Raw genomic sequence first — 25700 nt, forward strand, 5'->3', positions numbered from 1 at the left:
CCAACAAACAGGGATTTATAGTAATGGAGTTCTTGATTATTATTATTATTATTATTCGATAAAAAAAAACCCTTTAAATTCAATCCTCTTAGTAAAAGTTGAAAATTATGCTGCCCAATGATCAGGGAATTAAGATCTAATCTCAATTCTTTGTCAAGGCACATGGCATCCGGTTTATGTTATTTTTTAGAATGTTTGTATTTGCATTCTTTCGTCTATCACAATAACGATAATCACATGGTTTTTTAATGATTAAAGTCAATTTTATGTTTTCTTTTGTCAAAAGGAATTATAAGTTAGAGAGCATCAACACTTGTTTAGTGCAGTGGTAAGATATTTGGTAGTTACTAGTGCATGGGTAATAGAGTTGAAATCCTGCACTGTCATACTATACATCTTTCAATGCGATAGAGTACTATATACTTACTATTCAATGAGTTTTAATGTGAGTTTTTTATAAGAGGAATCATAAAAATTATATGACAGATTTACTATAACAGAATTACAATTCCTAATATATTATTTTGGGCACATATGACAGGTATTCATTGTCATGTGTATCAATTCATCCCACATGAAAAATATTTGATAAATCATTATTAAGCCATCTTAATTGGTACATCTTAGTCATACTTGTCCTTTTGATAGCTATATAAATAAATTATTAAAAGGTTAGAGAGCTGATCTTTAATATCAAACAAGGCCCAAGAAGACATGTCCTTGTGGACGGATGATCTCTACCGTTGATCTGTCTCTATGGGCCTTTCCTTTTCTTCAGCCTTCTATCATCCATTTTTATCCAAAAACAAAAAAAAGACCAAGAAAAGAAAAGAAAAGAGGAAGGTGCCAGTCCAGCCAACCACATATATATGGAAACAAAATGATGGGTAGCACTCAAACAAGATGGATATTTAACCCAACATGATTCAATCGCATGCAAAGACGTGGACCACTGTGCTCAACTTGTATTTGCCAGCTAAAACCAGGCCCCATCGATCTTACCTTCTCACATGGCTAGCGCCATACCATTCAGGGAACTTTTCTATAAAACCCTAATTAAACCACAATATATCCTCACCACCTTCATCATCAACAATAATTAATTAGTTCATCTCCGACTCCACCACCAACATAATATCTAGCTTAATTAATTAACGTACGTAATGGCATCCAAAGCATTAGTCATTGCAGTTCTTCTCCTATGTCTGAACCTCCTCTGCTTCTCCTTAGTCTCCTCAACCACTGGTTCTTGTTCGCCACCTTCACACAAGCCCACCCCAAAGCCCTCACCAAAGCCCTCTCCTTCTCCCTCTAGGCCAGTTAAATGCCCTCGCGACACAGCGAAGCTGGGCAGTTGCGCCAACTTGTTTGGCTTGATCAGCCAAAACCTAGGGACCCCGCCAAAGGAACCATGCTGCTCACTGCTCCGTGGTCTTGGTGACATGGAAGCTGCTGCTTGTCTCTGCACCACAATCAAGACAAATGTTCTTGGAATCAAGCTCACCTTCCCCGTTGATCTTTCCTTGCTCCTCAACTACTGTGACAAGAAGCTACCCACTGGCTTCCTTTGTCAATAATTCCAACTCTTTTTGTTGGTGGTTCTTTGCTTTCATTTGCCTTTGTGTATGCATGCATGCGTACATATACGCATACATCCTTATTTGCGTATGTGCCTCACGTATCTCTCATAGTGTTTGTTGAGCTAATTTGCTACTATATATGTATGTATGTATGTATGTACGCATGTATATGCATGCGTGTTTGGGAGTGTGTGTGTCTACGTACTCTTTCCGTTAGTATTAGCTTTCAGTGGGAGGGGTTTACCAAAGTGTACTTTAAATTCCCATTCTGAGTAAATATTTAAATAAAGGCACAAGGAAGTACAAGTATGTGCTCTCTTGTCTAGTTGATCAACTTGACCAGCAGTATCCACGTAGATTAGTATTTTCGTCTTAAGTTCTTAACTATCATGTGGCACTCATGCATCTTTAAAAAGGTACCTGTTCTAGCTAGCTACTGAACTCCTTCTTATTTCAAGTATATACTATAAATATAATTGGATGAAATTAATTAGTGCAGGTGATGTCTGCAGGTACTAATTAACACATGAGAACAAGATCGAAATTGTAGACAAGAGTAGCTAACTAGTCTATATATGCGCTCATCTTGACTTGTAATGAGTAATAACATCTAAGATCCTCTACTTAATTAATTAGACAATTACAACCACAAACCATGCAGCCCCCAAAACCAGGAGCTTAAATTCCCGGGTCCCATGGTTTAACTTTCAACTTTCAAGCATATGTACCTTGCAGTCAACTTGACCAGATTTTTTTTTTGACACACATACCGACAGGCGACAGCTAGTCATATTATTTTTGTCACGTCCATTGTCCATTCGCATCTGAGCAAGCACTAAGGCTGGATGAAACAGTACAAATAACACCAAATGGAAAAAAGGCTCACGTGTTCACTTTGAGGACTGAACGGAACCTGTCCCAGTTGTAAGTTTTAACTCATCTGCACGCATTTAGATATATATATATATATATATACCATCATCCTCATTCATTAACCAACTGGCTTTTATAGTCCGATCGTGAGACCTTCTCTTAAACCCATGCACATGTTCTCTTGTGATGTTAATTTGTGCTCTCGCAGGCATATGATCTACTTAATTCTTTGGAGTTATAGCTGCAACTTGCAAACGGCATCAAACTAAAAAGAATGAGTACTATAGTAATATTAAATAACAAAGAACAAGCACATCAAATGATGGTTCACGGGTTGCCCATAAAATTCCACTATATATATATGACTGCACTCTAGCTAGCTGATCTAGCTAGCGCTTGAGATTATATTCCTGCATATTAATTAATTGCTCATTAATTCTTCAAAGATGCAAATGGCCTCCAACAAAACCATGGCCATGTTGATCTCGTTGATGGTCCTCGTAACAACACCACTGGTCTCTGCATGCAACGACTGCAATCAGCAGGCCTCGTCACCCACCACATTCAGCAGCCCTCGTCATCACAGTACTACCAGCAGGAGACCACGAAGAGATCCACCACCTGTGGTAATCCCGCCTCCAGTGGTGGTTTATCCGCCGTACAATGGTGGGAGTGGGATCAACGCTCCACCCTCAACGCCATCTGATCAAAAGTGCTCCATTGATCTCTTGAAAATAGGATTGTGCATAGATGTGTTAGGGTTGGTGCATATTGGGTTGGGGAACCCGGTGGAGAACGTTTGCTGCCCGGTGCTTCAAGGTTTGCTGGAACTTGAGGCTGCTGCATGCCTTTGCACTGCAATAAGGCTCAAGGTTCTTAACCTCAATATCTACATTCCTTTGGCTCTCCAGGTTCTCATTACTTGCGGCAAAGACCCACCCGCTGGTTATCTTTGCCCTACTCTCTAGCTAGGACCTGGCCGGGCTTTTTGTATTAGTTGTGTGTTGTGTTAAGGTTTAAGTCCGCGCGGTTTTATATATATATATATACATATATATATATATATATATATATGCTATTTTGGATTAATTAACTTGTGAAAAAGTAGTCTGTTGTCTGACCAGATCATTATTGATTGGTCATATGGCTTAAATTTCAGATTGCTCATTGCTGGGAAAAATAAAAATTAAAATAAAAAGATGTGCGTTTGGTTTTTTAAATTATTAGCGTGTTTTAATTGTACGTAAGTAGAATAATGTCTCATGGTATATATATGCTTTTGCCATGCATATGGATATGGGCCATGGCTTGATTTTTGCTTGGAGATATATATATATATATATATATATATCAGTTCCTTAATAAGTAAAGCAAAGGACAAAAATCGAGCAAAAGATGGTCATGTGATCTATTGGCTTCATCAAAGACATGCAGCTGTCAATAGCCAATGCGCGCAATACACTATTCTTACAGTATGACAGGCAGGTGCATGCCTTTCAATCTCCTGCTCCTCGCTGATAAAGGTAAGACTTTGCTTCACTGAGGATTCAGATTGACAAATTTCTAGAGCTTTGAGAAGAATGAGCTGCATTAAACCAAGAAATAAAAAACAAATTAATATGAAAAGATATCTGATGCGTGGCTTGCTGCTCCTCTACCTTGTGACGAAAAGATAAGAAAGTATGATGTGTGGGTGCTCCTCCAGGCTCTAGCTACCTTGTGGAAGTGGCCTCGACATAACAACTTAAGTGGAAACCTTGACGTACGTGGCGTGAATTCTTGTAGCTTTCATGAGAGAGATATCTGAATTAAAGAAGGCCACGCATAGAGCTGCCGGGGAGGACCTTTCAACCCAATTTCGAACCAACAATTAGTCCTACTATTAATCCTCACCCTAACTTTTAAACCCTAAACCCTAGATTGAATTGATGCAAAACTTGTTTTCCATCATCCCGTCTTGCCTGTGTTTTCAATATTTTATAAGACTGCTAATATTTTTCTCTCCTGGCTTTCAACAGATTCGGAGTCTCATCGGCAGAAAACTTCAGATGTCTTCATGAGGATCAAGTGCTCACTCAACTTCTTAAGTACTAAACCTGCAACTCTTAGTGGCGATTTGGCACACACCACTGATCAAGAGTAGTTCCCTTCTTTTGTTGCTTGGCAGGCATGTGTCCCCAGATGGTTGGCTTCGCCTGCCCAGCTTATCTTTTCCCTTTTTGTATCCTCGTTTGTGATCTTTTCGTTGTTCAGTTAGCTGTTTTTCCTCATCTATGGTAAGGATTTCAGTCTTTTTATTATTTTCCTGTTCGGTGTGTCTTTTTTTTTTGTTGTTCTTTCTCAGTATTCTTTTCTTTTAATAAATTCTTGATTTATTCACTTTATTCAAAAGTCATCCAACCTTGCCACGTACTCATCTTAGTTTCAATATAATATCCATGCATTTTTTTTTTGTATAATGAATATAGTTTATATTTATATGGATTATATATATAATCCACGCATACGTACTTACTTGTACCCTCCGAGAAAGTGATTCTCAAAGAGAGGAAGAGATTTATATGCCTTTGAAATTAAATAGATGATGTTGAAGAGGATATATGACAAGATAAATTAAAAGCCTTAAAAAAAGATAAATCTATATAAAAAGAATTAATATATCCATCCATGAAGGTGTTATAGCTATCCAAATGCTGATTTAAAGGTTTCTTTAGAATGAAAATAAACATTCATATATACATATCGGTTTCAGCTGTTGCTGTGGCAAGATATACATTGAAGCTGTTGAGGTTTAGGATGATCAGAAGTGGGGATGCTGTGCATTGCTGTGGATACACTGAATTGAGTCAAAGGTGCAGTGAAAGCCTGGGAACATCACTCAACTGGAATGACAGCATCCTAACAATTAGTGATTGCATTAAGTTATCTTTATTTTGTTCTATTACAGTACCTGTTGTGTGTTTGTATTATGTGTTTTAGAAGTTCTGGTTGTATGTATTAGTCTGCCTAGTTGGCATGCCCAGCAAATGTTTGTTTAAATGTTTGACTTAACAATGAATGCAAGGATGAACTAAATTTCAGAGCAATTGTTTTGCCAGTACTTCTTCTTCATTCTTAGTAACAAAATTAGTGCTATCTTCAGATCAAAAACTGAGTCTTTAAGAGAAAAGATTAAATACATTCTTGCCTCAGCAGTGGTATTAGAGATGTCAAGCTCTTTAGCAAAGGATGCTGATGTTCCCTACTTCAACGGTGACAACTATAACCTTTGGGCTCTGATGATGAAGACCATGTACGTTTAGATCAAAGGATCTATGGAAATTAGTTGAGAAAGGATTCAGTGAAGAAGGAGATACAACTATAATCAATGAAAGTCTCAAGAAGGATGCCAAGGCCATGTACCTGATCCAGCGAGCCCTTTATCCTAGAATACTGGTACGGATATCTGAAGAAAATAAAGGAGGCATGGGATATAATAAAAACTGAATTCCAAGGAGACTCAGACAATTCCAACATACAATTTCAATTTCATCCACTTCAAAGGGAGTTTGATGTTGTTAAAATGAAGCAAGGTGAGAGTGTCCAAGACTTTGTAAGCAGGGTCCTGGACATCGTATATCAAATCAGAGTATTGAAGCAAGATCTTCCTCAAAAGGCTATTGTCTCTAAAATTCTCATAAGCTTGACTCCCAGATTTTCACAAGCAGTTCATTAATCATTTGCTTAAACACACTCACTATAGAATAGCTCAGTGGCTCACTAAAGAATCATGAGGCCATACTCAACATTGAAGGAAACCATCAAGAAGGAGAGAAAGCACTGAATGCTGGCAGAAGTGGTGTTCAATTCAATGAACATCCACATCGAGGAGGAAAAGGCCGAGGTCACTATTTCCCTAGAAGCAGAGGTCGTGGGCTCGGGCGAGGAAGAAGCTCAGAGCTCGGTCGCCTAGAACATACTTAATCAGCAGAGCCTAGTAAACAATATAAAGGCGTTCAATGTTTTGTATGCAAGAAGTATGGGAATGTTAAAGCCCAATGTTGGTATAGAAACAGAGAAGCTAATATAGTAAAAGAAGAGAAGGAGAAGGAAGAAGAAGGAGTTGCGTTCATGGCAATCTATGAAGAACCAAAGAAGAGAGGAGGTACCTGGCTCATTGATAGTGGTTGTTCAAACCACATGACAGGTGAGAAGAATCTATTTCAGCATATCGAAGACACTCCAAGCTGCTCTATCACAGTAAGAGACGGGAAAGCTCTGAAGGTTGAAGGAATAGGAAGTGTGAATCTCTACTCAAGCAAAGGGAAAATCACTACCTTGAATGATGTACGTACAGTTTGTCCCAATTTTAGCTCACAATTTGCTGAGCGTTGGGCAAATGATGGATTCAGGATTTGATGTAGAATTCACCAAAAGAGTGTGTAACATCATGGAAACCGAATCCAAAGCAAGAGTTGCACAGGTATGTATGACAACTCACAAATTGTTTCCCTTAGAAGCAGATGATGTTGGAGCTGCGTATATGGCGCAAGATGGAGATGTTTCAGATCTATGGCACAGGAGATACGGTCATATAAATACAAAAAGCTTGAAACGACTATCAGATCAGCAATTAGTGTAGGGATTGCCCAATATCAAATATGTGCAACCATGCGAAGCATGCTCTTAAGGAAAGCAAGCTCAAGCTGAATTTCCTAAAGGATTGGCAAAGCGTGCGGTGGCTCCTCTGGAGCTAATTCACGATGATCTCGTCGAACCAATCAGAACACCATCTATAGGAGGTAATTACTACTTCCTTCTACTGACTGATGACTATTCTAGACATAGTTGGGTGTACTTTATACAGAGAAAACAAGAAGCTTTCCAGCAATTCAAGCAATTTAAGCTGCTGGTGGAGAAGCAACTATCACTTCCTATGAAGATCTTATGCACAGACCATGGAGGAGAACTCACATCCAAAGAATTCGAGGCCTATTGTAATACTGTCGGAATCCTCCATCAATTGTCGGCTCCACAAATACTATAGCAAAATGGCGTTGCCGAGCGTAAGAACAAAATGGTCACTGAGATGGCGCGAACTCTATTAAAATAGATGAAGGTTCCACCGGAATACTGGGACGAAGCGATGGCCACAGCCGTCTACATTCTCAATCGATCACCCACTTCAGCCATGAAGTTTCAAACTCCAGTGGAGGTGCTGACCGGAGAAAGACCAAGCGTAGACCATTTCAAGGTCTTCGGGTGTTTGGCTCATGTGCTCGTTGACTCGCAGCAAAGAGCAAAATTTGACTCCAAGACATGAGGAGGAGTCTTCATTGGCTACAACGATCGCTCAAGAGCCTATAAAATTATAGATCATGATTCTAAATGTGTACACGTCAGCAGGAATGTGCGCTTTTTCGAAGAGAAGCAATAGGATTGGCTGAGACATACTGACTCGGATGCATAAAACTCTGAGCTAGCACATGAGAAGGAGGTGACTCAAACTATTGATTGTCCAACGCAATCTATACCATTCGATCAGATTAACAAACGGACGGATCATTATCAATTCTCCACGGTCGTACTAAACATATCAACACACGTTTCCATTTTATCCGGGAACTTATAAAGGATGAAACAATAGATGTGAAGCATTGCAGGACTGAGAAGCAGTTGGCAGACATTTTCACCAAGAGTTTGTTAAGAAATAAATTTGAAGTACTTCGTGGTGAATTAGGAGTTCGTAAAACTTTTGATCAAGGGGAGGATGTTGAGGTTTAGGTTGATTAGAAGTGGGGATGTTGTGCACTGCTGTGGATACACTGAATTGAGTCAAAGGTACAGTGAAAGCCTGGGAACATCACTCAACTGGAATGACAACATCCTGGCAATTAGTGATTGTATTAAGTTATCTTTATTTTGTTCTATTACAGTATCTGTGTGTGTGTGTTTGTATTATGTGTTTTAGAAGTTCTGGTTGTATGTATTAGGTTGCCTGGTTAGCATGCCCAGCAAATATTTGTTTAAATGTTTGACTGAACAATGAATGCAAGGATGAACTGAATTTCAGAGTAATTGTTTTTCCAGTACTTCTTCATTCTTAGCAACAAAATTAGTACTATCTTCAGATCAAAAACTGAGTCTTTAAGAGAAAACATTATATACATTCTTGCCTCAACAGAAGCAACTTATGGTCCAAAAGCATTGATCATGAAAACTGTCCTGATCACTTAATAACCTTTTGTTGTACTCTTGGTTGTTTTTGTACTTGGCCTTATTCCTGAGCTTGAGGTCCATCCTCATCATGTGCCGTGAAGTGAATCATGCATGCAATGGGTTGATAAAACCTAGTGATGGTTTATTTTCAAATATTTTTTTAAAAGAAGTATTAATATATTGAAAACTTATCCAAATTAACAAACTGAATTCCTCACCGACCTTCTTACTTCAGAGATATTATATATTAATTTGATCCATTTATGAGAGAAGATCATACTTTACTTTCCAGAATTCCAGGTCCAAACTTTGAGTTTGGGCCAAATTTGAAAAATGGATATAGAACTATAATATAATTGTACACAAACTGTATTTGTTAGCTGGGAAGACTAAGAACTATTCAAACAATTAATATATATAAATGTCACCGACCTCCATGGAAAAATAGCACTTGACTTGGAAATTAAGAAATAATATTTTGTGTAGAAATTGTGTTTGTCTTTTGGTTGAAAAATCTGCCAGCAAGAAGCTCCAAAGCTGACATATAGAGCCATGCTTATGCATAAAACTAATCACTTAATGAAGTAGACCATCTAACCTTTTCTTGTTATTCATTCTTAATTTTCAGTGTCAAACTTTGAGCATCACTTTTGTTCCATATGATTTTTTTTTAGAGTACTTTTGTTCCATATGATGTTTCCATGTATCCACAACCCATATTCGTGTCAATAAGGTGATGCCAACCATATATATATATATAACTTCATACTTTTCTTTTCATTGTTTTTTCCAGGAAAAGTTGACGGTGACTTCACTTATACTACTAAAATACACACTCACACACAATTAAATAGTTCCTAATTTCCTATGTTTTAATTACCCCCTCAATCGACGGCTCTTCAAGTTTTGATCAGGTGGTTTAGAGAAAATAAATGAATAATTTTTTTTTTTTTATAAGTGTAGTAACATTAGAGGGAGTAGACGAAGAATGTAAATGTACGTAGTGATAGAACATTTATTATATTTTCCTTGAATTCAACACGCCAAGACAAAATTTTCATTTGGAAATTATTCCAACTCTCCGAAAATCCAACTTCGTGTTAGTCTGAATCCAATAATTGGATCTCTATATATCAATGGGGAATTAATGAACCCAAACAAGCACCTGTGATCCTTAATAGCAATTATTATGCATAATATTTATGTAATAGAAACATTAATTAGCAATTAATTAATGAGCTAGATTCATTGTGTATGCGTAATTAATTCAAATAATGTTCCAGCACTGACGCCTAATCATTGACCAATATTTTATAATGAGTTTTCGTGGCTGAGAGAAACCGACTCTATATCCAAACTTGTCGTACATGGCTCTCTTAAGAGATGCATACTCATGATACAAATTAATTAAAAGTGACTTCATTGGTCGTGGACCAAACGAATGGATAAATAACACAACCTGTGGTGAGGATAAGAGGCCACATGTTATCGTCTAGACAGTATATGTATATAAATTAACTACCCTTGTTTCAATGACATCAATGTGTGAGAAATATAAATGATTAATGGAGATTTGCCTGTCCCTTAATGCCTTGTGTTAATTTAAGCACTAATGTCAAGATGCATATATGTTACGCATGCATTACAAGACGTCACTCTCAAACTTTTTAACTCGATCTATTCTCTCCTTCTCAATTGACTAGAAGAGTTTAAGAACATGAAGAAAAAAAAAATAATGCAGTTGATTAGGGGAACGATGAAATGATATAGAATTAATCAATGATATGTATAAGTAAATATATATATATATATATATATGTGGCCACTTGTCAACGCTTGTCTGGTGGAATGGCCTTTAGGATCCCCAAAGGCAGGATTGGTGGGCATCTGTGCATGGTTTCTTAATTACACTAATCACACATTATTGAATCCAATATTAATTAATAATAAGATAATTAGTATTCATCAAGATAAATAAGATATGCCAAGTAAATGCATTCTAAATTTTTATGATGTTGAGGGGTGGACGACGTGCTTCTAACTTGTGCCTTTATTTTATTTTGTCATGCCAAATCACATTATCATCATCATCATCATCTTCATCAAGATTATCCGGTTCATCTCTCTCTAATTTCTTGCCACCTTGCAAAATCTTCTACAACTGTGATAGAACATGCTAAACTTGAGCTTAAGTATGCTTTCAATATTAAAGATTCATTGTACTTTGCTTGAGCATATTAAATATATGTTTAAGGATCATAATGCAGAAATTGATCAACAGTAAAATATAAAACAAGAAAAGCCTTTTTAATTTCGTGTTCCCTTGAGCTCAATTTGAGGGATACTCATTGGATGGACCCACGTGTGCATGATTGAATGTTTACGTGAGTAGTAGCTCAAATGGCCCCATATATAATTTTTTGGATTTGAATATTCCTCTATATATAAATTATATATATAGATGATTTCCATCAATTCTAAGAAACGATATACACACACACAGGTTTATGGACCCTCTCAGAGTAGCAACTTGTGACTATGATCGGCTCATATTAATTAAAAATGTGTCCAATTATTTGATTGATTAATATTTACCATTATGGCATCATGTTGATTTATATTGAAGTGCAGAGCTAGATTGGATAAGGGCTCTGTTTCACTCTGATCAATCTGATTTTGTTTATACTCTGCAGTCAACTAACAAGACATCATCATCATCAATTGATCTTCATCAAATTAACTAGCTGTATATATGCATATTTATGAGAATGACTGCATACTGATATAGATCGTAAATACTACCTAGTATGGTTCCAACTTCCAAGATGTGAATGAATGTGAATAGCACAGGAGTTGGCTGTTGCTTTTATTAATTTGATCTTTTTGGGTCGCGCAAACTTATCCGAATCTTAATATATTCATTTTACGAAGATGCATCACCTCTTTTATTAATTAAAAGCGGAGATAAAACAACATGTTCAATTGGACCCTCAAACCATTCATTGATTGACAAGGGATGTAAAAAGAATAAATAAATGGGGGGGAAAAAAAGGAACAAAGGAAAAATTCAGGCCACCTAGATAAGCAGGTCTTAATCATCCTTAAAGCGCGTTGATGTTTCATTGGTATTAAAGAAATTAAATGCTTGCTGGTAACTTCATTGTAGTGTTCCATAAGAAATTATTTTCACAATAAATCATGATGTGAAAAGAAAGGACTTCAATAATGACCTATTGGAGTCCGACAGCTCATTTGAACAGAAACAGAAGTCAGTCACACTCATCACATAGTGTTGATGTCAAACATGCCCTTAATTAATGATTTATTTCAAAAAAGTATAATATCTGAATTTATCTTTTTATTTTTTATTTTTTTTATCCCTCTATTCAGAAATGCACTTAGCTCATCTACTCTTGAAAATAGTTCTTCTTAATCCTTTATACTCTAAAATAGATCAATTATTTACAATATTTTTCAAAAATAGAGTAACTAGATAGGAAAAGATTAAAGATAGAGGGACTCAATTAGGTCATTTTTAAGAGTAAAGGGATTAGTGGGCCGTATTTTTGAGTAGAGGGACTAAAAAATAAGAGAGATAAAATAAATGGACCAATTCTGGTATTATACAATTTTCAAAAAAATACTTTGAGTTTTTCTAAAGCAAAAGTAGTCATAGTTTTACTTGTGAGACATATAGATATATCTTGTTATTTATGGTATCCCATTGGCTTCTGTTTTCCAACCTTGACAATTTTGGTTTTCACACGTAAAGTTTCATACTTTTCAGGCGCACATATTGTGTCCTTAATTTGAAGGAGCTTTCGATTCAGGGCTTGGAAATTAACTAATTAATATATAGAGAATGGGTACCACCAATCAGTGAGACAGTAACCAATTATGTATTATCTCTTTAAATTTGTATTAATTAATGTTCTTCATGGTAACCAAAAGTGTGCAAGTAAAACGGGGAATCAATACATATAGACTAATTTTGGCAAGTTTTCTAAATTAAACAGAGCCATGTGTTTACATGTCCATAATGAAGAGAAATAAAAACGTTAATTTGCAGATATTTCTTGAGAAGTTAATCATTATTCATCTTCTTATAGCATGTGATAGCATTGAATAATTAAACTTGCAGTTATATTAATGTTAAGGGAGACCCAACCTCATGAAATATGTTATATATTGAGATACAGGAAGGGAGAATGCTGTTCCAAAGGAGACCATTCACATGCTTCTTAATTAGTTTAGATCAAATCAGAGGTGTGATTTGGCAATAATGGAGATGGGCCATGATCAAAATGGGCACTATGAATTCTTTGGAAAGAGTTGTAATCAAGGGAATAAGGAACCTCAATTATTGGGATTAGCTAGCCCTAGCCGACTTGGGGTGTCACTATTAAAATTACTCACAACTTACAACTTGGCTTGGAATTCATCATGGATGTACCCCAATTTGGAGTTTAGCAGACAAAATTGGAACTAAGTTCATTTTATAAACTAGTTTTTGTTGTCCAGTTTATTTAGAAGAATGTGCATTAATTGATTCCTATGGAAGACGAATGCCAATTGGTTCAAGGAAACCTTTTTTTTAAAAAATGATTGGTTGATTTATAGTCCTTCTTAGGCCACATGATCACTTATAACCCTAAACAACAACCCCCTAGTCCTCTTTTTTTTCATCACACTATTTTTGTTTTTTTAACTCGTTTGATGTTTCTTGGGAGATTCATATATATATATATATATGAGGACTCATCATCTAGGGATGTCTTTAGATTTCAACTAGGGATGTTTATAGTAGCCATCGGATGATAATCTGACGGCTCTTATCATTATAAATAGTAGAAACTGTGTTCTATAGTGTTGTACGTTTTATACAGTGATCACGAACAGTAAAAAGATGTACAGTGTTTATATAAACAATCAACCATCGGATGATGATCCAACGGTTTAGATTTAAAACGTCTTTAGATTTCAAATCTAGGAACTTACGTAGATGATCTTTTTCTTATTTATATATATATATATATATATTACTAATTATATCATCCAACAAATACTGATTCACCGAGAAAACTTTGCCCTGAGAATGGAAAAATAGCTCAGTTCTTTTAGAGCACAGATTTAACTCTATTACTGTTTTATGATATATGACTGACATTTGTTTTCTTGTTGATATTATATAATTAATGTTCTTCATCGATTGAATGCCGCTTGGTTCAAACCTTCTTTATTTTTATTATTATTATTATTATTTATTTTCTGGATTAATGAATAATTTCCTTAGTCAAACATCAATCAGTGAAGCAATCTCATCTTCTCGTTTGGTGGTTTCATCAACAGCCTCGCATGTATATAATATATATTAAGGAACGAATTAAATCAGTTTGAAAATGTACATTCAAGAACAAATAATTGAAGGGGCGTAATCTAATAAAAAACATTTAAAGGGAGGCATCAACTAATTAATTAACAAATAGCAACTGCCAGTTGAGTCGGTCGCATGTGTCCCGAGATCATGATAACTACCACTGCTATACCTCGAAGATGAAGAAGAAGAAAAATATAATATATGAAAATTTCCATACAAACATAAAACTAATTAAATCCTAAACCTTAAATAATATTATAAAGAATTAATAGATAAGAAGTGATGGTTCTGATAATGTATTTTTTTATAATAAAAATTCTAATAATATATTATTCTCTCCATTCTTTTTTATCTGTCATAAATCCATGTTTTTTTTTATATGCTGTTTTCTAATATTAAAAAGTATTTATTATTTTTTTTCAAAAATTACCTTAACACTCTATTCAATTCTCTTCTTGAAATTAAATATAAGAAAAAAATGTGAATATATAAATTATGGGTAATTTTGGAAGGATAACAATTTTTTTATAAAAGTTTGTGAAATAACTAAATTTATTGGTATATAAAATTTAATTAATCATGACAGATAAAAAAGAATGGGAGAAATAATATCAAAAAATATAAATTATATTTATTTAAATTTATATTTATCGAATTCACTGATGTTGCTTTTTGAGATTATCCATCTTAGACTTGGTTGATATTGGCAGGTGTTTTCTTATCTTTTTTATCTAAAGATGATATCTCCAAATCATGCTCTTTGATAGAATTGAAATTCCTCAATTATATTTCTCTATATTGTTTTTTTCTTTCAATGATGAAGACCTGAAACGAAAACTTAACCTTTATTAAAAATATTTTTTAATTAAAAATTAAAATTCCCAATTGTCATACCTAGTACAACAAAACTTTCAATTTGGATAATCTCACTAAAAACAGTATGCAATAGGCTATCAATTATGACATACATACTATGCAACAACGAAAGAATAATCGACGAACCATCTTTTCTTGCAATACGTATTTTTCATATAGTATGGAATCATTTTGGCTGCCAACCTACCATCTAATATCAATAATTCTTGAACCTTTAGCAAAGTAGCTTGGATAGTAGCATCTAGGACGTGGTTAGGGATCTCTTAATTTGGCCAATATTTCAAAACATTTGTTTGTAGTGCAATAGTTGAATATCCGATCAAAATCATTTCTCAAAACTCAGTTATTTTTAGAATTGACCATATATTCCTTTTTTAGTAGTTCATAAATGCAATTCTAAATAATTTTAGCTTGTAGAAATAGCAACCACCAGTATACAAAATCTAGATTTCGTCTACATAATTACCCCAAATTATTAGCGAATAAATTATATATTGTGAACTCCAAAGATGGAATAAGTTGAGTGCTTAATTTTTTGTTTTACTATAAATGGATGATCTTTGAAATAGATCATTTCCTTTTGTGATAATTCTTCTTCTTTTTTTGTTCTCATTTGGGCCCTTAATCATCATTAGTTTTAACTTTTAATCCTTATATATCTATGATGTTTGAGATCATTTTTGACGACAATCGCCCTTTTTATGAATATAAATAGTACCAAACAGCACTGGAACCCGGATATACAGTATATGTACAGTATGAGAATAGTATAAAAATCCCGGGTGAACAGTGTATAGACAGTACGGGGAACAGTACTGTTAGAAGAGAGATTTGAACCCATGACCTCCCCCTTACACTCTGGTGTCATACCATTGAGCTATCCAATGGTTGAGATCACTTTTGTTGATTTTCTTTTCAATAAATCTACCATTTATTCACATTATTCAAAATTATATATTTATATTGACCTTTAATTAGTCATCCTAATAATTATAAGTGTGCATTAGTTATTGTTTTAATATATTTGGTGCATTACATATTTAATAATTGATTAGTTTAATTTAGTGTAACATGGAATTATTATTATTATTATTATTATTATTATTATTATTATTATTAACCAAAGTGACTAACTCACAGATACATTAGAAACTAAAACAGGAGAAAGAGTTGAAATATGCAAAACAAACATAAAAGACTCCACTGGAATCTGGATTGAGGAAACGGTACTATAAGGAGATAATATATATATATATATATATATAGAGGACCAATCCTCTATGGACGTCCATAGATAAGAAATCTATGGATGTCCATTATCAGTCATTGAATTTTGATCCAACGGCTAACATTGATAAACAGTAGATACTACAGTAATATGAACAGTGATTACTGTTCGAAACAGTATAATGAACAGTGATACTGCTCATCAATATCAACCGTTGGATCATGATCCAACGGCTGATAATTGGACGTCCATAGATTTTTTTTATCTATGGACGTCCATAGAATGTAAATTCTATATATATATATACATAAAAACAAAATTTTAATATAATATATCCAACCAATTAAGAATGAATTTGATGATGATCCTTCCTCTATATAAAGGAGTAACGCCTTTCTGATATGTGTATATAGGAGCTAGGTTGGGAGACAAAGCAAGATTGTCATTAATTCTGAGAAAAGATCGATGGCTAGCTTGGAAGATAATGAAGCAGCAAACGGGAAGATCCTTAGCGACGCCTGGGATTTCAAAGGCCGGCCCTCGGTCAGAACCCAGAGCGGTGGCTGGACCAGTGCCGCCATGATCTTAGGTCCTCAACTTCTATCTTTTCTTTTTCTACATTTTCAATTATGGCATGCATGTTTAATTCTCAAAAAAGAACGAGATAATAATTACGATGCACAAAATGAAGGTGTGGAGCTGTGTGAGAGGTTGACAACACTGGGTATAGCGGTGAACTTGGTGACATATCTCACGGGTACGATGCATCTCGGCAATGCAGCCTCCGCTAACGACGTCACCAACTTCCTAGGCACATCCTTCATGCTCTGCCTTCTTGGTGGATTCATTGGCGACACTTTCCTCGGTCGCTACCTCACCATCGCCATCTTTGCTGCAGTCCAAGCCACTGTAGGCTCCCTAGATCTATCATCATCATCATCATTCTTCTTCTTTTTCTTCTTCAGATAAATATACATATAGTTCTTCTTTTTTTTCTTTTGAACTTGAGATTCATTATATATATATGTTGTTTATGCTCTCAGGGGGTAACCGTACTGACAATATCGACAGTGGCGCCTGGTCTGAGGCCGCCCAAGTGCGGAGACCCGGCGGGAGGAGGATGCGAGAGAGCCAACGGGAAACAGCTTGGGGTGCTCTACTTGGGGTTGTACCTGACAGCGCTTGGAACTGGGGGGCTCAAGTCCAGTGTGTCAGGGTTCGGGTCAGACCAGTTCGACGAGTCAGATCCGAAAGAAAAAAAGGCAATGGCCAAGTTCTTCAGTTGGTTCTTCTTCTTCATTAGTTTGGGGTCTCTGCTGGCAGTGACTGTGCTTGTGTACATTCAAGACAACATCGGGAGGGTGTGGGGTTATGGGATATGCGCTGTTGCGATACTAGCGGGCCTGGTCGTCTTCTTGGCTGGCACATGGAGGTATAGGTTTAAGAAGCTGGTGGGGAGCCCATTGACTCAGATAGCAGTGGTGCTGTGGGGTGCCTGGAGAAAAAGGGCCTTGGACCTGCCTTCTGATCCCTCCTTGCTCTATGATGATGTAGCAGCTCATCACGATGGACTCACCAGCAACATCAAGCCCAAGCAGAAGCTGCCCCATACCAAGCATTTCCGGTACCTTAATTAATTAATTACCTTCTTTATTTTATTAATAAAACTCACTCTCTCGTTTTTTATTTTTCTTCTCTCACCTACAATTATGATAAATAGACGGATTCCATATATATAGACACTGTTAATAATGATATATTTGACCACTTTTAGTGGTAATAGATAGATATTTCGATTAGTAGTAGAGTAGTGAAAGACAGAACCAAAGGTCAGTACGCTGGTAGAGTCAAATTGATTGATCACGGGCGTTGATGTTTTACCATACAAATTATATATATATATATATATATAGACCACTTGCTATTGTCAGCATCACCCGTCCTCTCAGCGTCTCTTTCACTGTAAGGAGGAGAGACCCTCGAACACACAACCCGAATATGACCAAACTTGTAAGCCGAGCCATGCTCCATTATTTGTTTCTACTTTCTACAGCTAAGTGCTTTGGTAGGAATGGAGTACTGCATGATTCATCAAAATACATGCATCTTGTTTTCTGGCCAGCCAGACTTATTTATCCTGCAAGGAGTTTTTCAATTTAGCATGAATGCATGCACCATGTGTGATCCTAGTTCCCTCGTCTCGATAAAGGGTATCAACAGACCTTAATTATATTACCCATCCTATGCACTGCACGTAGTCATTCAGACAAGAGCATCTGATTTTAACATGTATGGGTCAGCCCAAAAACATAATATACTCGATCTCAAGTAAAGACATCGGTTAAACAAATAAATAAACCTGTTTCGTGGAATCGGGATGAACTTGTTATTGTCGACGAAGTAACTGGTGGAAGTCATATATATATATATATGCACGACCTGTTTCATTCAAAATATATATATAGAGAGAACCCATCATCTAGGGACGTCCCTAGATTTCAAATCTAGGGATGTCTATAGTAGTCATCGGATGAAAATCTGACGGCTTTTATCATTATGAACAGTAGAAACCGCGTTCTACAGTGTTGTACAGTGATCATGAACAATGAAAAGGTATACAGTGTTTATATAATCAATCAACCATCGGATGATGATCCAACGGCTTAAATTTAAAAACATCCCTAGATTTGAAATCTAGGGACGTCCCTAGATGATGTTTTCCTATATATATTAGCATTGCTTTGGTTGTCCAAGAACTGATCACCTGTAATTAATGGATGGTCCGTGCATACACACACACTCACATTATTGGTTATTGAACTAAAAAAATAAAATATAATAAAATATAATAATGGAATCGTGCTTCTAATATATCAGATTTCTGGGCGTACGTATATTTGCAGCTTTCTAGACCGAGCAGCGATCATCGTGGAGGAGCAAAGCAAATGGAAGGTATGCACATTGACGGACGTGGAGGAAGTGAAGATGGTGGTGGGCTTGCTGCCAGTGTGGGCTACCACCATCGTCTTCTGGACGGTGTACGCACAGATGACCACCTTCTCGGTGTCACAAGCCAGCATCATGGACCGCCACATCGGTCACTCCTTCCAAATCCCCGCAGGATCCCTAACAGTCTTCTTCGTTGGCTCCATCCTACTCACAGTTCCCGTCTATGAGCGCCTCATCGTCCCTGTCGCTCGGCGGCTCACCGGCCACCCTCAAGGTCTCTCACCCCTCCAGCGCATCGGAGTGGGGCTCACGCTCTCCATCCTGGCCATGGGGGCGGCCGCATTCACAGAGCAGAAGCGGCTGAGATCAGCGTGGTCAAACCCGGAGACAATCCAAAAGGGGGCAGCCGTGCCACTGAGCGTGTTCTGGCTTGTGCCGCAGTTCTTGTTGGTGGGGTCCGGGGAGGCGTTCACGTATATTGGGCAGCTGGACTTCTTTCTAAGGGAGTGCCCCAAAGGGATGAAGACCATGAGCACAGGTTTGTTCCTCAGCACGCTGTCCCTCGGCTTCTTCGTCAGCTCTGTGCTGGTGACCATCGTCCATAAGGTCACGGGGGAGAGTGGGCATGGTGCGTGGTTGCCCGACGACTTGAACCGTGGCAGGCTCTATGATTTCTATTGGTTGCTGGCCATGATCAGTGTCGTTAACCTCGGGGTCTTCTTGGTCTGTGCCAAGTGGTATGTCTACAAAGATTGTAGGGCCGGCACAGCCGTAGGGGATGACAGCATCAACGGATCCGTGGAGCTAGCCGAGGCCGAGGCCTGTTACCATTAATAATGATATACATATTACTACATATCTTTTTTTTTTTAAGAATAATAATTCCATTCCCCTGCTGTCCTAATTTCACCTCTTGTCTTTCCCTTCGCGTGCAAGTTGTTGGAACTTTGAAGCCAATGGAACGGAGGCTTCGTTTCCTGCTTAAATGGTAGACATGATGAGCCGATGAAAATGCACGATGACAAGTGTGGTGTGGCGCCCTTTTTTAATGTTTACACTGCAGGCTCTCTGCTCACTTAACAAAAGAATGCTTTTCAACTTGTACTTTGTATTCTCTACTGGTGAATTTTGTAATATATTATTCGCATAATAAATCATGGAGTTTAATACCGAGACCCACCCAAGATTATATCGGACAACATATAAATAAAGACTTGGTTAATACGCACAAACACACAAGTCCCACCAACACCACAAACATAACTCTTGCTGCTATATATATATATATATATATATGAACCACAAGATGATGGATAAAAACACGGTGATTAGAAAAAAAACAAAAAACAAAAAAAGAGTTGTATGTATGATAAAGTTAAAAAAACAAAAAAAAAAATTGACTGCAACCATCACACAAGGTCAACTCTAGAGTCTTATTTAACTTGTGGCAGTGCTCCACAGAGGAAGATGAATGGTGTCTTGACTTACAATTGAGAATTAAAAATATTTTCTTCACATATTTTATTTTTCAAAAATAAGATTTCTTCACACATCATCAATTGTAGATAAATCACCCACTTGTTCTTCAAATGTGAAAATTGTTTGTTACAGGAAAATAAAATCCTGCCCGGTGTTCAAAGAGGCGATTCAGGAAGAGACCTTTCACAGATTAGGAGTAGCTAGGTGACCATATATTAAGCATTAAGGTCCCTTAGAAGGGCCTCAATCTAGTACATTTCACGCTAGTTCAACCCAAATAGTTTCTCTTTAAGATAAGACCTAAAAGCAATAGATACCTAAAACTAGTAACTAGTACACTTCCTTTAAATCAATAACATACTGCAAAAGTGTTAAACTAATCAACAAGAGAATGCAACATTAGTTAAAGTGCAGAGCTGGAGCACCATACCAGTTCTTAATTGAGTTTCTGGTTTTGCTGAATAGCATGAACTTTTTCCTTGGTCAGCAGGGAGATGATGTTTGATACCTGAAAAATTCAAACCATCAATTACTACAAGTACTTTCAAAATTTGTGAATCACCACCAAGCTTTCCGGAACTAATTGTTAAATGCCAATTCCCTTCAGAGAATTTAAACTGCCAATTAATGCCAGGCATCTTCTGAAGGAATCAAGTGACAGGTGCACGGCATGGTAATTTCTCCTCATGAGGCCATCCAAACTTTCTTTAGCTTCCATCACAATTTATTCAACATTGATATCAGAAACATATAACATATGATTGACTTTCCAAAACTCTTTGATAAGCCTATTCTCATGGCAATTAAACATAATATGATATCCTCAAGCACAAGTATTTCCTGATTTGATTTGGTGTCTGTTTCATGCTAATATGCATGGTTGCATGACAATCGGGGATACGGACAGCTCCTTACAATCGTTGATCAATGCTCAGTTATGTCCTTTTTTGTTTGGATAAAATGCTCAGTTACTTTTACGATGGAATTTCAAGGATAAAGACACAGAATGGTAGAGGAATATGATACCAAAACAGAAAACATCTTAGATTTATAGACATTATGATTTAATTTGTCACTTGATAGGTTCAAAATCCATTAAGAATGAAATTTTCTATAATGCAGTGGTAATAATTTAAATTTGCTGTCATATATGCATGCCCATGACATCACAGACTCATATAAATCAAACAGAACATGGACTTCCAAGTACAAAATTGTGATTATTTGACCAAGAACTTCTTGAGGTGTTCACACTTCAAAGATCTGAAGTCACCATTTCAGATTGACAATTTGAGGGCAAACGCAGCTCTGATTACTACAGAGTTTAATGAAGTTTTTACCATCGCCTACAGTAATAAACTGAATAATGTTTTTGAAGAATTTTCTCACAAAATCATGGCAAATAATATATAGATAAGCATATCCTTGCTTAGGCCTATTTATTTATGGACAATAAGGAATGGATATGTCACAAATTCTTAGACACAAATCAACACCAAACGACACTCTTTGAAATCTTTTGATGCAACATGCAACTATGCAAGGGTATCTTTTTGTGAACCTATTCACGAATTTGTTTTCCATATAAGCCTTGTTGAGAACAGAACACTGGGCTAGAAGACTATTTCAGGTATGAAACAGCTAAATTGGTTTCCAAAGGGCAAATTTAGCTTGTATAATTAGCATGGATATAAAGGATTGGAAGGGCAGAGATCCAGTTGATAGGTTTAAACAACTGAAGTAAAGGGCAAAAGAGGAAAAATGCAGAACTTCAACAGAAAGAGAAGAAAGATAACAAGACCTAAGCATTGGATAACACTTGTGCATAATTTATTTCTTAGACTACTCAACAGCAAATGTGTCAAGGATCCCACCCTACCTTCAGTTCTCTGACTACCCATGTTCATTTGCATTCTGTAATGGGATTTAACTCTGAAACATCTGAGCCATATTTCTGTCACTTACATGAATGCTGCCATATGGTCAACAATTTTAGTCCTACCACTGACTCTGTGAAGCCATGATAACAAAAATGCTTAGGAAAATCTATTTCATAAAAAAAATGGATAGGAAAAATATTCTCCAGTATCATAAACACTAATCACCATTCATTAAACCAGATAATTTTTTAGAAAGTAAAACACCTCGACAGAATAATCCTTTAGGGCATTGTCATTTCCTATGATTGGAGCAGGTTTTCACTTGAACTAGTTTCAACAACCCAAAAGTGATGACTTTTTGCCAGGATAGATTAAGGGATCACTTGTCCCATCTCAAACACTGCTGGTTGATTCTCTATTCAAGTAGTAAGTCAAGGGGCATCAGTTTATTTATTTATTTTTACAAAGGACATTGACGTTTATTGCTTGTCACAAATAAAAGGTGCAGATTAATTAAATACACAGAACTATGCAATATTTACGGGTTGGGTGCTCCAAATTTTCCATAGTAAGAAGAGAGAACGTAATGTATCCAAACCACCTCTGAAGTCTTTTCTTCCACTGTCTCACTCGAGGATTGCATCACCTGATAGCTAGCATTTGCCCTCTCATTCAGTGAATCAGTATACGTCAATTGGATAAAATAAAACAAAAGGTAAGAACTTGAAAACTAAAACCATGACAACTTATATAAGTTAACGAGAACGAGATCATTAGCAAACTTAAGTCCAAATACCCTTACCGCATCAGACAGAGATGAACTTCGAGGTCCTTTCTCTACTCCAAATGACAATGGTGACAATCCCTCCTCTGATTCCTCAGGCACAGGAGAGGGAAGATTGGCTGGCAGGAATGTACACAACCTGCAACTTAAACTCCTCTACAGACAGCTTTACCATCTTCTTTATTAAACTGATAACTCAATAGAATCAATAAATAGGCATCATGAAAAGGAACTTATCTTTGCATTGCAGGTCAGCTGGAAGCTCTTTCTGAGCTTGCATTGTAACTGAGAACATCCAATTCAAACAATACTTGAATATAATTCAAATGAATGATGATTACATAATAAAATAAAATAAAAATACACGTGTATTTGGCGGCAGGCAGATAGATAGATAGATAGATAGATAGTTAGATAGTATTCTAACTTTCACTCTCAAGACGATAGAATAATTTATGTTGAAGAAAAATGAACAAATAAGATAGATAGATAGATAGTATTCTAACTTTCACTCTCAAGACGATAGAATAATTTATGTTGAAGAAAAATGAACAAATAAGATAGATAGATAGATAGATGGATAGATAGATAGATAGTATTCTAACTTTCACTCTCAAGACGATAGAATAATTTATGTTGAAGAAAAATGAACAAATATAGGGAAACTCAACAATGAGAGAGAAAGAAGTTCACACTTCACGCCTTGAAGGCCACATACTGATCAGTCGTGTTGGTCACCCGCATTGAGCACCAACTCTTCTTCCTCAGTTCGACTTCTCCATCCAAATACAAATTAAAACAACAAACAGAAACCAACTCGATTAGGTATAGAGATAGGTTTCCGTTTCACAACGAATTCTATTTATTATGAGAAAAGAGAACTTGATCTCATATTGAAAATTGGAAGAGAAGGAAAGCATATGCAGAAGAGGGAGGAGAACCTTTCACAATGGCATTTAAGCTCGGTGGGCTGTATAGTGTATACTGAGGAGATCGCCGCCGCCGCTGCCGCTGCTCATGGTGGCAGATCTCTTCGGGATGGAAGTGAGAGTAGGGGCAAGAAGCGCGGCTATCTCCGACATGAGAAGCCGAGAACGATGGGATGGGATGCGATGTAGGAAGACGAGGAACGCGTCCAAAAAAAGAGAACGAGCTTTTAAAACAGAGGGACAGCCCGGAGAGGAAAGAAAGATGGGCGGGCTTTCATCTTGGGCTTAACTGCTTATCAGTCTCAATGACTAAAATACCCTTGATATTTAAAATAATTAACATTTTAAAAAGTAAATAATTTTTTTTTTTTTTGGATCAATCACTTAATTAAAACTTAAAAGACAGGAAGAGTACACCAAAACAGAACAGAGAAACAGCAATGAACAAACTAGATCCCCACTAAGCTTGAAAAGAGTACATAAAAATCACAACCAACCAAAATACAAACACACAGACACAACAGAAACAAAATTACATACTCTGTGCTTTTAATGGTTTGCCACAAAGATGTTAATTTTTTTTTTTAATAATATATTTATTTATTTATTTATTTATTTTCCTAAAGAAGGACTTACAAATCCTTCTCAAACTTGTGCATAATCACATTAACTTTTTCAAATACCTCAATATTTTTATTTATCTATTTATTTAGATAAACCACTATCATTAATAAATGAGAAGTTTAAAAAATTTACAATAAAACAAAGACATGTACAACAAGCACTAAACGTAAATTGAATCATTAGTGATGGATCAATATAGTTGCATCAAAAACAGGAACAGGAACAAGAACAACACTAACACAACTCCCTAGAAAAATAAGACTCATAATGAGAAGTTATTTATTTTTTAAGCAATTATAAATATATACATTTTCTATTCCTTCATTAGCGTGCTTCCCTTTCTGAGAGCTTGCCAAAGTAAGACGAACCATCCCCTACTTTGGGGAGCCACACATTGAATAGAGTACACTTAGAAGCCGAATGAGCTTTACTTAAAGTTCATTGAGATTGGGCAAACTCGCCCAGGATGAAAAGGCTTATCCTAGCTTTAACAAGCTTCTACGTGGCTCCCTGGAATTAGAGAAAGTTTGTACAGCCTTATAAAAACTCGCTCAGTCCTAGCGAGTAGCAAACTCTCATGAGGCAAAATGAGCTATTTAGCAAATTCAAGCGAGAAAGATATATATATATATATATACATATAATAAGAGATAAAATAGAAATTTCATAAATTAGATATGAGTAAGATATTTTTCTAAAAAAAAAAAATTATTAAATATGAAAAAAATATATTATAGGGACCATGATGTCGTTTTTGAAAATTGGCAAGGACCTTAAATAATTTTCTCTTTGTTTATTTTCTCCGTTGTCGGAACGGAAACATCGAATCAAGCATGCTGCTGAGTGCTCTGAGTTCACACCACTTAACAGAGGTTGTTGGTAGGTTGCCTTGGGCGGTAGGCCCAAACCGCCTTTTGGTGGGT

At 36.3% G+C, this 25700-nt stretch overlaps 3 protein-coding genes and 2 long non-coding RNA genes across 12 annotated transcripts; 4 read left to right on the plus strand and 1 right to left on the minus strand.

The window, feature by feature from the left end:
- The first annotated feature begins 1066 nt into the window (after positions 1-1066).
- Positions 1067-1914, plus strand: LOC120259180 (14 kDa proline-rich protein DC2.15-like). Its single transcript, XM_039266734.1, has one exon. The coding sequence runs from the start codon at positions 1164-1166 to the stop codon at positions 1575-1577; it is 414 nt and encodes a 137-aa protein (XP_039122668.1). The 5' UTR covers positions 1067-1163; the 3' UTR covers positions 1578-1914.
- Positions 1915-2923: 1009 nt separating this feature from the next.
- Positions 2924-3421, plus strand: LOC120257994 (36.4 kDa proline-rich protein-like). Its single transcript, XM_039265324.1, has one exon. The coding sequence runs from the start codon at positions 2924-2926 to the stop codon at positions 3419-3421; it is 498 nt and encodes a 165-aa protein (XP_039121258.1).
- Positions 3422-4378: 957 nt separating this feature from the next.
- LOC120258001 lies at positions 4379-8510 on the plus strand. The gene is made up of 3 exons (XR_005535939.1): positions 4379-4520; positions 4621-4729; positions 5206-8510. It is a non-coding gene; the product is annotated as an uncharacterized LOC120258001 (long non-coding RNA).
- A 7988-nt stretch (positions 8511-16498) lies between these two features.
- On the plus strand, positions 16499-19946 carry LOC120258387 (protein NRT1/ PTR FAMILY 6.3). The gene is made up of 4 exons (XM_039265765.1): positions 16499-16721; positions 16824-17041; positions 17176-17756; positions 19036-19946. Exons 1-4 carry the CDS (start codon positions 16598-16600, stop codon positions 19913-19915), a joined length of 1803 nt encoding a protein of 600 aa, XP_039121699.1. The 5' UTR covers positions 16499-16597; the 3' UTR covers positions 19916-19946.
- LOC120258388 lies at positions 19772-24384 on the minus strand. 8 transcript variants are annotated; one of them, XR_005535980.1, is made up of 4 exons: positions 24166-24384; positions 20991-23997; positions 19992-20149; positions 19772-19902 (listed from the first exon to the last, which is right to left on the minus strand). It is a non-coding gene; the product is annotated as an uncharacterized LOC120258388 (long non-coding RNA). The 8 variants fall into 8 exon arrangements; XR_005535986.1 differs by lacking the exon at positions 19772-19902 and having other exon boundaries at positions 19940-20149; positions 20991-23509; positions 23943-23997; XR_005535985.1 differs by lacking the exon at positions 19772-19902 and having other exon boundaries at positions 19940-20149; positions 20991-23509; positions 23920-23997.
- Positions 24385-25700: the final 1316 nt, after the last annotated feature.

The sequence above is a fragment of the Dioscorea cayenensis genome, chromosome 4 (assembly GCF_009730915.1).
Source record: "Dioscorea cayenensis subsp. rotundata cultivar TDr96_F1 chromosome 4, TDr96_F1_v2_PseudoChromosome.rev07_lg8_w22 25.fasta, whole genome shotgun sequence".
NCBI classification, from domain to species: Eukaryota; Viridiplantae; Streptophyta; class Magnoliopsida; order Dioscoreales; family Dioscoreaceae; genus Dioscorea; species Dioscorea cayenensis.